Here is a 12,884-nt window from a genome sequence, read left to right on the forward strand (position 1 = left end):
TACAGAAATGGTCAAATTCATCCCCTTGTGAATGTATTCCTTTCCACAAAGGTGTTATTTAAGATGTGCCCAATCTAATGTTTGCGCCCACCAGGTAAGAGAGGATGCACCATGCTGCGTAAAAACACACTTCACAGTTTCCTTTTAAATGTCAGCCAATGGACACACGCGGTTATGGGTCTATTTTTGCAACATTTAACAAACACCTCAAAAGATAGATGGCCGTCAGCATCTGAAAACAGACTAATGGGACATTAGACTCAACCAAAAGGTATTTTCATCTGCTCTGAAGCTAATTAGCTTCACTACTTTTTATGTTAATACTTGCCATTCATCTTCTACATAAATACGACTGACCTCATGTTATGAATGCTTGTTTGTCGATATGTGCCGAGCGACTGGCTGGCGACCAGATCTGACTCTTGCCCCACGTCGGCTGGCATCGGCTCCAGCCCACGCGCAAACCAAGTGGCGTGGTATGGAAGATGGAAGGACATGTAATCTTAAGAACGGTTAAGAAAGAACTCAATGTCAGACACTGATTGACGCACACCCATCAAATCAGGTCTGACAAGGGGCAAGCGGCCCTCTGTTCAAGTTGGTACTAATTAGCATGGTAATTTTTGTAAGCTGTCACACTTCTTAAGCAAAGGGGATGTAGTGTGAGTGCTCCGGAGCGTAATCCCTCACAAATGACAAGATAATGGCGGCAAAGTGAAGCCACCGCATCGAAAGGAACCAGGCGATAGAATCCCCAGCAGGGATATTTTAGGGACGGACAAGCGGAGAGAGAGTAGGACTGGGAGAGGCAATGAGAGGGAGTATGAGCAAGACAGAGTAATCTGCTCACGACGAGATTGGGAGAAAATGATTTGACTCCCTGCAAATGTAATGTTCTCAACTCACTTATGGACGCAATGTATTTGAAGTTCTCTACCCTTGCGACATCTTCCTCCTCCACCCTTCTCATTCATGCACATAAGATATCCTCTTACTTTGGCCAATCTTCAAATCTCTCCTTTACCTGTGCACCTTCACCTCATCCCTACTTTTGCTATTGCAAAAATCAAAGGTTCTCAAACTTGAACCCTGATGCATTCCCACCTCTATCTTAAACTCCTCTGCCACACGTACAGCATACGTCAACGCTCCTCTAACATACTTTCCTGTCACCCCAGGTGCCCTAATGCAGTACCACAGTTCCTCTGTGGGTACCCTGTTGTATGTTTTCTCTAGAGCAGGGGTGTCTAACTCCGGTCCTTGAGACCCTATCCAGCCCATTTCACGTGATCCTCATCCAACAGACTCTGAACCTGTTCCTCATGTCATGGCCAGCGAGTGTCTACATCCGGGCTGTCAAACTCATTTTTGTCACGTGCCGCTGAGGTGTTACGTTTCCCCTCGGAAGGCTATTATGATGGTGAAACCAAATAAATGTTTAATTGACTCATCACATTATTGCACAACAATTTGATGGATTACCAGTTTTGAAATCAGTCAACTATAAACGTTTGCTCTATTATTGTTCAAGTGATTGTAAACAGGATGACAAAACAATTGCACACTTTTTTAAATTGCACCTGATATTCTGGTACAGATTTGCGGGCCACATAAAATGACGCGGCGGGCCGGATGTGGCCCCTGGGCCTTGAGTTTAACACCTGTGGTCTACATTGTGGACTCAGTAACCCAGTTGGTTTCAATCGCTCAAAAGATGATAAATACATGGAAAAGTTTGACACGTCAATCTCGGTGATGAATTTTGATGGTCCACCAAGTGTTGATAAGTGTGTTGTCATTCTATCGTGTCAATAGTCGTTCGTCACTGTCAAAACAAAGCCTGTTCCATCCCCTGCCATCAGGACTGAGAAATCTCTGGGAACCTAATCGCTATAAGAAAATGCTTTATATGCCGATGTTCGATTGGTAAATAGACTTAAATGCTGTTGTGCTCAAAAGGCAGCAATATGCCTCTAATATCCAGAGCAGAGAAAAGGTACAATGGATTCAATTATACGCATGAGGAGACCAAATTCGATAACTCCAAAAAAAGAAAAAAAAGTCTAGTTATCTAGTGAATCAACAGAATAATTATAGACAGAAATACAACAGTACTGACACTCAAGTGTGATCACCCGAATAACAATTAGGATAAAAGACCTGTGTGATCCATATTGTGAACAAAATGTTTCAATGGCATCCATCTTCCCTAATTGAATGTTTCGAATCAATAGTGCACTTGTTTCTGTAGAGCCTTGCTGGATGCCCTTATGAAATGAGGGTGGAGCGCAGCGATACATGGATTAATGAAACATTTAACGAGCTCATGTCATGACCGGGGCGCAGCCACAGCACACCCGAAGTCAACGAAATGCCAGCAGCAGGTAACAGATTGTTGGGAGCGGGAAGTCATCCGAGTTTGCTTTGGCTCCGACGCGGCGACATAAGCATGGGAACTGACCAACTTTGATGCACGAAGCCACTTTGTTCATAACGCTTGAAACAAGAGTTGAGATGATTGTTCTCTGATATTGTCCGATTCAAATAATGCCGGGCGAGGTCCAATTGAAATTTTTGCATTGTTTCATTTATCTGTTTACAAAAATGTTTTCTAATGCTGCAATTTGGTTTTCCACTCGGCTTCGACCTGTCACTTGTGTCCAGCCAGACGGGTGTTTTCATATTGTCGGGAGTTTGCTCATATTTAATTTCCTGATTTCTTTCAGTGTTTAATGGTTCGGGTTTTCCCCTTTCTGTTCTCTTCAGCCACGTTTCCCAGAGTGCTGCATTGTTTCCCATCGTGGCGAGTTAATTACCTGTCTTGGTTTGTTACTTTGAATCTTGTTTTTTTGGGACTTATGTCAATTTAGTGATTTTAGTGACAATTTTTAGACTAAAAGGGGAGATTTTATAACATTGTGTTGCTGTAAGTGTTACCAGCCTAGAAGTAGACTCAATGATGGGAAAACAATCATAAAAATCTAGCTCCGCCACTGGCCATGACATTGCTGCTTCATGATTTATCTTCCCACATACACAAATGATTACCTTAACGCTACTTTGACATGTAATATAAATGTGAACATTTGACTCGATCAACATTAACCAGATGTCAAGATTCCTCAAAAGGTGAACCAGCCACCGTGTCCAATGTTGGGTCCTTCACACATGAGCATTTAGGTTGTCACTTAATTGTAGCTGTTATTTCAGGTGGGAAGGGCGGGGGTGGTTAATCCTGGTATTATACGACACTATCGTCACTACCCCAGAGCAACAGCCACATGCAAACACTCGAGTGGTAAAATAATGGAATGCCACAGCAGGCTCAGCGTAATCAACAACACTACAAACGAACCCGCTGGGCTTTGTTTCGGAGTGTCCTCCAAAATTCAAATGAGTCCATTTTCTTGTTTTATTCATTTTTTTTCAACTCAACACATGTTAGACATGCATTATTCAATCATGTCACACGCAGGCTTTCATGTCTGAAAGTAGATTGAGCCAACTGCGTGCTCACTAGGTTGTGTTTCGATTTTCAGTGTCAATTTATAACTGTAACCCACACGTGCATGAGGACGACTGAGACATTTTCGAAAGTGAATGTGCACTATTATTTTCCATGGTGGTGCAGTTTTATGACATGTGTCAGCTCCTTTGTTACATATCTGAATGAGTGGCATTAGTCTCTGAGGCCTTTCTTTCCCAAAGCGAGATGTTTTGACCTGAATACTGAATTGCATGACATGCTTTATATTAGCTGCCATTAACCTGATATGAGACCTTTCTTTTGGTTGCTCTTTCTCTGCATATTACATAATTAATTAAGAAGAAAGGGGCGGGGGACCTTTGTCCCGGCATCAGGAACCATTTTATCCTCAGAAGGCCAAACTAAATTGATGGTAAAAAAAAACAAAACATTAGGTTGTACAAATAGGTACCGGTACATGCATTGCGTGCATTGTCGCGACTGAAAAGTACACTGTTATCTGTCCTCAATTGTATTTTTTTTCCAATGCTTGTTGTGAATAAAATCTGCAATTTAGAATCTGTGCTGCAGTGGGGGGAATAAATAAATAAAAATCTTGTATTATTGTGACGCTCCCGCCTTCCCCCACCTGCTACCTCAATGTGAGCACCTCTGTAAGCTGAAGTTGGCATGTCTTATTTGGCCGAAAATAACAGTAATTCTTGCTGGGCTCCTTCAACAGCTTGCAGTGCAATGTGTAGTGTTTTTCTTTCTTTCTTTTTTTTTTTTGACCTCAGCTGGAGGATCGGCGACAGAGAGTCAAAATGCAAATAAGGCAGACAAAGCCCTTTACAGAGGAAAATACAAATTTCAGGGGGTGTACCAAGTGTGAGGCTCTATGCATTTTCCAAAAAGATTTCCATTTTCAATCCACACTCCTTCATAAGAGATATATTTTACAATACAACCATTATTTTGGACTTCAGCCTGATCAAATGCTCAGGTATTGCGCAATATGGTTACGATGTGTGTAGGCGTGTCTGCGTGTTCTCAGAAATGAATAACCAACATTGAACTGTGTGTGCCAACTGTGAATTCAATATAAAGTCTTTGTGAATGTTTTTCAGCGGTGAAAAAGCGTAACACACCGCTCAATGGCTACATCATCGCGGTGACTCACACCAAGGAAATTGCAAGTCCCTATCTCTGCGTACGAAAGCATCTAATAACCAGGTTTGCTCTTGTGAAATCTCTGTTTGTGGAGGCAGGTACACGACTAATTCACTCTGGTGATATCTGTAATTAACTCACGTGAGTTAATTACAGATATCACCATCCATGCCATTGCCACTTACAGCTATCATTGTGGGGTTTGCTGATCATGGAAAATGAGACTGATCATTCATATAAAGGTTAATGTGGGACAAAAAAAAGCCATCATTTCCCTTCAGCCTGGATAATGGCAGGTGCTGCGTCACGTGGCTATATATTAAAACTTAAGTATGCGTATCTTACCAAGAGTGTAGTGGGTCATCATGCAGTGTGGTCGAGTAAAGAGTTTCAGTTTGGCTAACACAGCTCTGAATAGATGGTGTAATAACATACAGCAATAGATACTCAATATACATCCATCCATCTATTTTCTGATCCATTTCATCCTCACAAGGGTCGCTGGAGCCTATCCCAGCCATTGTCAGGCAGTAGGCGGGGGACACCCTGAACCGGTTGCCAGCCAGTCGCAGGGCAGAGACAAACAACCATCCGCACTCACAGTCACACCCAGGGACAACTTAGAGTGTTCAATCAACCTGCCATGCCTGTTTTTGGAACGTGGTAGGAAACCGGAGAACCTGGAGAAAACTCACGCAGGCCCGGGGAGAACATGCAAACGCCAAAGGCCGGAGCCAGGATCAAACCCATGACCTCTGCACTGTGATGTTGATGCACTATCCACTGGACTACTGTGTACATACATATGTAAATAGTCAGAAAGGAAAGGAGCTGTTGGTAGGAGAGAAGGATGCAACAAAGGAAGATAAAGTAGGTTTCATTGAGGGAAGGACCTACAGAGACATGACTAAAAAGCTGGTCTGAGGGGGATAGACGGGAAAGAAACAATACTAGGTACATGCTTGAGTCAAACTTATACAGAGGTGTCTCACGTAACTTTTAACTTTGGGATGAAACCAATTTGTATTTAATTTAAAAAATAAATAAAATAAAGCTGCAGACCAAACAGTACAGTAGAATAACTGCGGTGAAATACATTAGAATTGATCAGAAAAAGCAGTTCAATACAAACACTTGAGCGGAATTCAGCGCTAGGGTGCTTCGACAAATTTCTGCCCAAAATTTTGGGGTGAAATTGCCTGAACGTAAATAAATTAGAGATAGCTAATCGGCATAACATGATACTAAGTCTCAATTTTAGCAAGTGCCATTGTAAGGAAACCCTATCATGCGTGTGTTTCAAATAGTCGGTCATTTGTGTCTCCTTACTTTGTTGATACTCCCTGGAGAAATCGCCGAATGACACCAGAGCGACCGCTGGGACGCGAGTAACCGTCCTCGGGCTGCCGCGTCGGTCGAGGTCGTCGCCCACTCTTCGCTCTACTCGACGGGCTGGCCTTGACACATTCCACACAACTTGGACGCATTTGAGGATGTGCGGCTGGAGGACAGCAGAGCACCTGTTGCCGCCTCACCGTCACCTCTGAGGAAGATTGGAAGGAAGGAAGCGAATGGAGGAGCGCAGCCAGTCCAACGCAAGCGGGCGTCACTTGGACGATGGCCGGGCGAGAGTGCAAAGTACCTTGGCGTTTTCGGGACCGGTTATTGCCATTCTAACCGTGATGATGGTGACTGTGGTGGTCGTGACCGTTTTGGGCAACGCGCTGGTCATGTTCGCTTTCAAAGTGGACAAGAGTCTGAGGAGGCAATGTAATTACTACTTTCTGAATCTGGCGATATCGGACTTCCTTGTCGGTAAGTACACCTTAAGTCATTCCTTTTTTCCCTTTCGTTTCTTTTGCTTTCTGACACTTTCGCCACTTCATATAAAGCTATCTTATTCAACCCTCAACATCCTCTTCGGGTCAAATTTGACTCGTTTTTGACATTTGACATCGATATAACCAATCAAAACGGAATTCTTTCTTGGAATGTGACGACTTTTAACCCTTTCAGGGACCGCAGTTACTACAACGTACAGCTCATCGTGTTATCAGGTTACAGGGTGCGTCGTCAAAGGGTTAATGGAGTGACTTAAAGTACCCCAAAATTGACTGACTTCTATTAAAAATACATTTTAGATTTGTCAGTGTGTGTTAAATAAATGGAAACTGTGTAACAATATGAATATTTTCATTACTCCAATGTGTGCATTAAAAAAAAAAAAACGGGACAGTGTAACACTATTCAAAATAGCTTGAAACAGACTGTCTGGGGTACCATCACATTTGCAGAGAAACATGCACTGGTGTTCTTTGAAGGGTCATGGGGGGAAATCTGGAAATCGTTAAACTGCATAACAATGATCATCAGGGACGTGCAGAGAGAGGAGCCAACGGGGCGGTGGCCTCGGGCATCCACGGTAAATGCTTTTGGGGCATGCATGTCAGCGATTGGTATGTTGGCCACGATTTGGTATGTTGCAAGAATTCTGTTGCCATATGGGGGGTGGGGGCATCAACCTCGAACCCTCCCCATGTCACAGAGTTGCATAAAATATGAAAAATAATCTTTCAGAGAAAAGGGAAAGCATCATTAAGGATGATTATCCTTCGTGTCAGCTTAGTTAGAAATACATTTTGAAAAGATACAGATATAGTTCATGACTTGAGTGAGACAATTATTTTGAATATATTTTTGGTCAAAGTCAAATGAACAAAATAACAGTATACGATATCCACGATGCAGTTTAACAAAACAGTTTTAGTTAGAACGATAGTCCAAAAGTATTGCATTGCTTCTTTTCAGGACTCTGTCTGCGCTTTCTCTTGTCCTCCGTTTTTATGACTGCAGTCGTCAACGCAGCAATGTCGTAGCGTCCGAAACAAATTTTCCTTTGGGATAATAAAGTTCATCCCATCCTACCCTACACAGGAGCGTTCTGCATCCCCGTGTACATCCCTTACATCCTCACTGGCCGGTGGACGCTGGGCAGGGGAATGTGCAAGCTGTGGCTGGTTATGGACTACCTGCTGTGTTCCGCATCCGTCTTCAGCATCGTCCTCATCAGCTACGACCGCTTTCTGTCTGTCACCAGAGCGGTGAGTGGAACTCCCCCCTCTCTGTGGTCCTGGTTGTCATAATGAAGGCCTTTGTTGGTACATGAAAAGATGAGCTTGCGAAAGGTTAAATACTTTACATTTGCATGACAAAGTAGTTTTAAAAAAATCAGTGCAACAGAAGTTTGTGTGTGTGAAGATTTTCTGTAACTAAGCTGTAGCTCTTCAAAGATTTTGTTTCATTATCCGTATTGTTCTTCTTTTTAACCTGGTGTGACAGTTAAGAAAGTTTTAAAAAAAAACATGATGACACACAATTCCTAAATGCTTAGGTCACAAATCGAACTCACGGAAATTGGAATGGATTGTGATTAGTCCAAGAGGTTTCACTGCAGATGCCCAACTGCGTTCAGTCGATGGCTTCATTCCTGACTGACTGGTCAGTGTGCCAGGTTAGTGATGGGGGCAGTGACACCACCACCACCTCATTTTCCCAAAGCCCCAATTGAGCCCATCTGCACAGGTTAATCATGGCTGACCCAGCTTGGCCATGTGCCACTTCCTACAAAGAGTTTCTTTGTAGGAAGTGGCTTTTGGGAAAGAAAACACAGACAATAAAACCATCCTAAAGTACCACCACACCATTTTTCCCCCCAAACAAGAGGCTGCAGTCATTAACGCTCCACTCACTCTTGTGAGTCTCCTCCCGGAAACCAGATGATGTAGTACTAAGACTGACCAGCAAGGGGCATCATAAGGCCACAGGGTGGTTGGAGCTAAGAAATAATAGTTGTAGAAAAAGACACCACAAATGCCGCTTTCTACCTGTGCCCATTTAGTAAGAAAACAAGACCAGTGGTTCTTGACCCTGTTAGAGGTACCGGACCCAACCAGTTAATATGCACATTCACCCAACCTTTCATGAGTGAAAGATAAAAATGTGATTTTTATTTTACTAATTCAAGTAACAAAAAAACACATTTATTAACTCATACACTCCCAAAGACATATTTATGTCTTTTCACACTCCACACGTTCAACCCTAGACACTTATTTTTTTCAAATTTTCCAAGACTTAGTGTAAAAAAAAAAAGAACATTTAAAAAAGGGGTCTAAAATTGTCTGGTTTGAATGAGTTAAAAACAGACAGAATCTTAAATAACATTTCAAGACATCAATGTTGTATTCAAATTTAAGTTTTTTAAAATTGTGCACAAAATGAACCAGCCACTGATGGCCAAGTGGGCGTGTCATAACTAATTGACATGTTGAGTCGGGTGTGTCTTAACCTCCATGGCGGAGGATCCGTCGAATCCCCTGAGACGGATTCACCGAACCCCTACGGTTCAATTGAACCCAGGTTAATAACCACTCCGCTGGACACGAAATGTGACTTCCTCCTACCTTTGCCCCACACAACAGGATAACAGCTAGGCAAGCTTTTTAGACACCCTTTTGCGGACCTTGATTGGAAGGAAAACAACGCAATTTCAGTTTGCTTTTTTTTTTTTTTGGTCACGCGTGTCCCCCAATTTAAACGTGTTGATTCGTCCAAAACCGTCCACATCCCCATCAAAGCTTTTTATTTTTGGGCCCGCATGCAAGAACAGACTGAATCCACATGTTGCTAAGCCAAATTGGGGCGAGACCCGACGTAGTTAGACAAAGGCAGCGTTCTCTTCCTTTCACGAGCAAACACTTTTACATCAGAGCGCTGAATACAAATAACGCCGCAAAGAGAGAAAGCGGGAAGCTCTTCTTTAATTAGCCAGCTTTGATCATTGAGGTCCTCCCAACGTGGAGAGATGAATCGCGCCAGAAGCAGGCCACTGGCGGGCCAAACAGCATTCTCTTAAAAGCCTGCCTATGTGAACGGCGGCGGACAAAAGGTCGTAAGCAGTGACACGGCAAAGTGCGTCTTTGAAAGGGAAAGATGGAGTCAAATTAGATGCGGATTCTATATTTTAAATTTGGGTGAGAGGTGAGCAGAGTGAGAAATGTTCACTTCAAGGGAAGGCACTTGTTAGTCGTCATTAAGCATCAGAAATGATTCACTGCGTGGAGGGGCAATATTTGACTTGGGAGACAATGATTGGTTCAGTTCGTGAAAGGAAGACTCCCATTTAAATGGTTGACAATTTTTTTTCGACAGATTTTTGTTTTGTTTCATTTGAAAGGTTGTACGCACTGTATGCGGCAATATTAAATTACGGGTATTGTTTTATGATGGTGTACTGTTCACTCAACTGAATTTTGTGGCTGTGGTAATTGTTTCATTGGACAATAAAGGAAAATTTATTTTGGTTTGTACACCAACTGATGTTGTATAATTTTGTCCCCTTGGGGAGATGTTGAAATAATGTTGAAGGAAAAATTATTTCTGCTAAAAACTAGGTTGAGCTTCTGTGATATGCTTGGCGACACATTCACTCCCAGCCTTTTCAGACTCCACACATTAAATCCCAGGTATTTACCGTATTGGCCCGAATATAAGATGGTGTTTTTTGCATTTTGCAGACTGAAAATTGGGGGTCGTCTTATATTCGTGATCTAAACGTTGTACCCATTCACGACGCTAGATGGCGCCAGATATCATCGAAGCGAATGCTGAACTTGACTCCCCAGGCCAAAGTGAACCCCTGTCACGAAGAATAAAAATAAAGAGCGGTAGCACGAAGAAGAAAATTAAAAAATAGCGGTAAGAAAGAAAAGAGAAAAAATAATAGAAGAGATAACAGAAAATGGAGACACCTAGTGACAAACTGGAGAAAATTGGGTCAAAGATCGGCCAGGTTAACCGGCAGCTAAGGAGAAGTTATGATGTCATTTACATTTCAAAAAGCCATTCATTTACGAATGTGATTGCACATTAGTTAACATATTTAAATGTTTGAATGAGGCAAAATAACACGTTTTTTCTCTCAAATATATTGTTCAATCATGTTTCAGATGGACTGTAATTATTTTCTGTATAAAAATTTGGTGATCAAAAAGTCTTTTTTTCAAACTTGAGTCTTGAAAATGAGGGGGTCGTCTTATAATCAGGGCCGTCTTATATTCGGGCCAATACGGTATTTACATTTTTTTTCAAGATGTTTTATGTATGCATGTATGTTGGAACATATTTGCAACTACTTTTGAACATATTTGAATACATCTGAACGCACTGGAACATACTTTCAAGTATGTTTCCACGTATTTGGGGGACGGGGGATGGATTTTGGATTTTTTTTTCTTCAAAACCATTCAGCCCCGGAAGAGATGGCTGGATGGATGGAAAGTCTGATTTTTGCCATTGTTTGCTGCAGGTGAGTTACCGGGCCAGACAAGGCACGTCTCATCCCGCCATCATCAAGATGACGGTCGTGTGGGTGCTGGCCTTTCTCCTGTACAGCCCGGCCATCATATTCTGGGAGCTGGCGGTGGGCCAAAGTCGGGTGCCGAATGAAGAGTGCTTTGCCGAATTCTATCACTCCTGGTACTTCCTGCTATGCGCCTCCATGCTGGAGTTCTTCTCCCCTTTCATCTCGGTGGCTTTCTTCAACCTCAGCATTTATCTGAACATACGCCGGCGGAGGCTCCGCTGCAGGGAGGCTCAGCTCAACCTTCAGCTCAATGAACCCGTGTCAGCGCAGGGGGAAGCTAACCCCTTTTCCCGCACGTGGGGCATGGGAGCCAAGCCGGCCGTGCGAGGCTCCATCCACTCCCCGACCTCGTCTCCCAATTTGGGCAAACTGGATCCGTCGAGCAGCAGGGCGGCCCAACCTAACCGTCTGTCCAGAGATAAGAAAATTGCTAAGTCGCTGGCCATCATTGTGTGTGTGTTTGCCATCTGCTGGGCACCGTACACCCTACTGATGATCATCCGTGCCGCCTGCAGAGGGCGATGCATCCCGCATCACTGGTATGAGGTCACCTTCTGGCTCCTGTGGCTCAACTCTGCCATTAACCCTTTCCTCTACCCACTGTGTCACAGCAGCTTCCGCAGGGCCTTTGCTAAGATTCTGTGCCCAAAGCGGCGAAGCTCGAGTCGCCCTTTAGTCATCCTTCGAGCGGGCCAGTGACCGGCGGGCGCTCCCCAGCCTACAGTCCAAACTGTGAAGTATTCCAAACGTAAACGTATCGAATCGGCAGCGTGACCTTGCGAGTGTGTCAATGTGAGAATAACGTGCTATCTTTTACATGATTTATGTTTTTATATTAACTCAATGTCTGAAATGTTTACATTCGTTAAGACAGGTGCCACGAAACGTAAACACGATTAAAAAAAAAGTAACTGTTGAATTTGACTTCTTCCTCAATGAATTGCTTCTTGTGTCTTGCAAACATCCGCCTGAATTTTACATGATGAATGTATTCAAGGATAAATGTTGCTATTGCCGTGATGTTGCCATTAAATCAAGTTTGATATAAAATCTATGTGCTCATAAAAAGCAGCCCCCCCCCCCGCCTCTTTCTTTCGCCATTATTACTTTTCTAAAGAACTACAATGGCATATCATGAATATCCTGACACGATAAAACAGAAATGTTCTCCTGCCAGACAAACACATTTTGTCACTTGGACTGAATCCTCACTTGTACTCTTCTATCCGTTTACATTTTGCATTTACAATAAAATGAGTTGTGAAGCGGCACCAATAGGGCAAAAAAATACATATACGGTATATGTACTGTATATAGATATTTACATTCGATTCCAGCTCCGGCCTCCCTGTGTGGAGTTTGCATGTTCTCCCCGGGCCTGCGTGGGTTTTCCCCGGGTGCTCCGGTTTCCTCCCACATTCCAAAAACATGCGTGGCAGGCTGATTGAACACTCTAAATTGTCCCTAGGTGTGAGTGTGAGCGCGGATCGTTGTTCGTCTCTGTGTGCCCTGCGATTGGCTGGCAACCGATTCAGGGTGTCCCCCGCCTACTGCCCGGAGACAGCTGGGATAGGCTCCAGCACCCCCCGCGACCCTCGTGTGGATCGAGCGGTACGGAAGATGATAGATATTTACATTTATGACTATTGTTCTTGTTGCGTTTAACTGTGTTGAGGCGCCTGTGCGTTTGTTTCTTGGTGCCACTAGATGTCGCTATTTATCTTTGCAGCTTTCAACGTTGTGGGGCGCTCCACAGCTTCGAAGCGTCGTTGACCCAAATTGCTCTCTGGCTGACTGCAGCGAGTGTGTTTGAATTAACACTTC

General features: G+C 43.4%; 1 protein-coding gene across 3 annotated transcripts; it reads left to right on the forward strand.

The window, feature by feature from the left end:
* Positions 1 to 5,851: 5,851 nt before the first annotated feature.
* On the forward strand, positions 5,852 to 12,350 carry LOC127616317 (histamine H3 receptor). Of its 3 annotated transcripts, none has more exons than XM_052087844.1 (4): positions 5,852 to 6,451; positions 7,571 to 7,737; positions 11,004 to 11,599; positions 11,672 to 12,350. In XM_052087844.1, exons 1-4 carry the CDS (start codon positions 6,208 to 6,210, stop codon positions 11,757 to 11,759), a joined length of 1,095 nt encoding a protein of 364 aa, XP_051943804.1. In that variant the 5' UTR covers positions 5,852 to 6,207; the 3' UTR covers positions 11,760 to 12,350. The 3 variants fall into 3 exon arrangements, with proteins under 3 accessions (XP_051943804.1, XP_051943805.1, XP_051943803.1); XM_052087845.1 differs by having other exon boundaries at positions 11,675 to 12,350; XM_052087843.1 differs by having other exon boundaries at positions 5,853 to 6,451; positions 11,004 to 12,350.
* Positions 12,351 to 12,884: the final 534 nt, after the last annotated feature.

This window comes from Hippocampus zosterae, chromosome 15, assembly GCF_025434085.1.
Source record: "Hippocampus zosterae strain Florida chromosome 15, ASM2543408v3, whole genome shotgun sequence".
Classification (NCBI taxonomy): domain Eukaryota; kingdom Metazoa; phylum Chordata; class Actinopteri; order Syngnathiformes; family Syngnathidae; genus Hippocampus; species Hippocampus zosterae.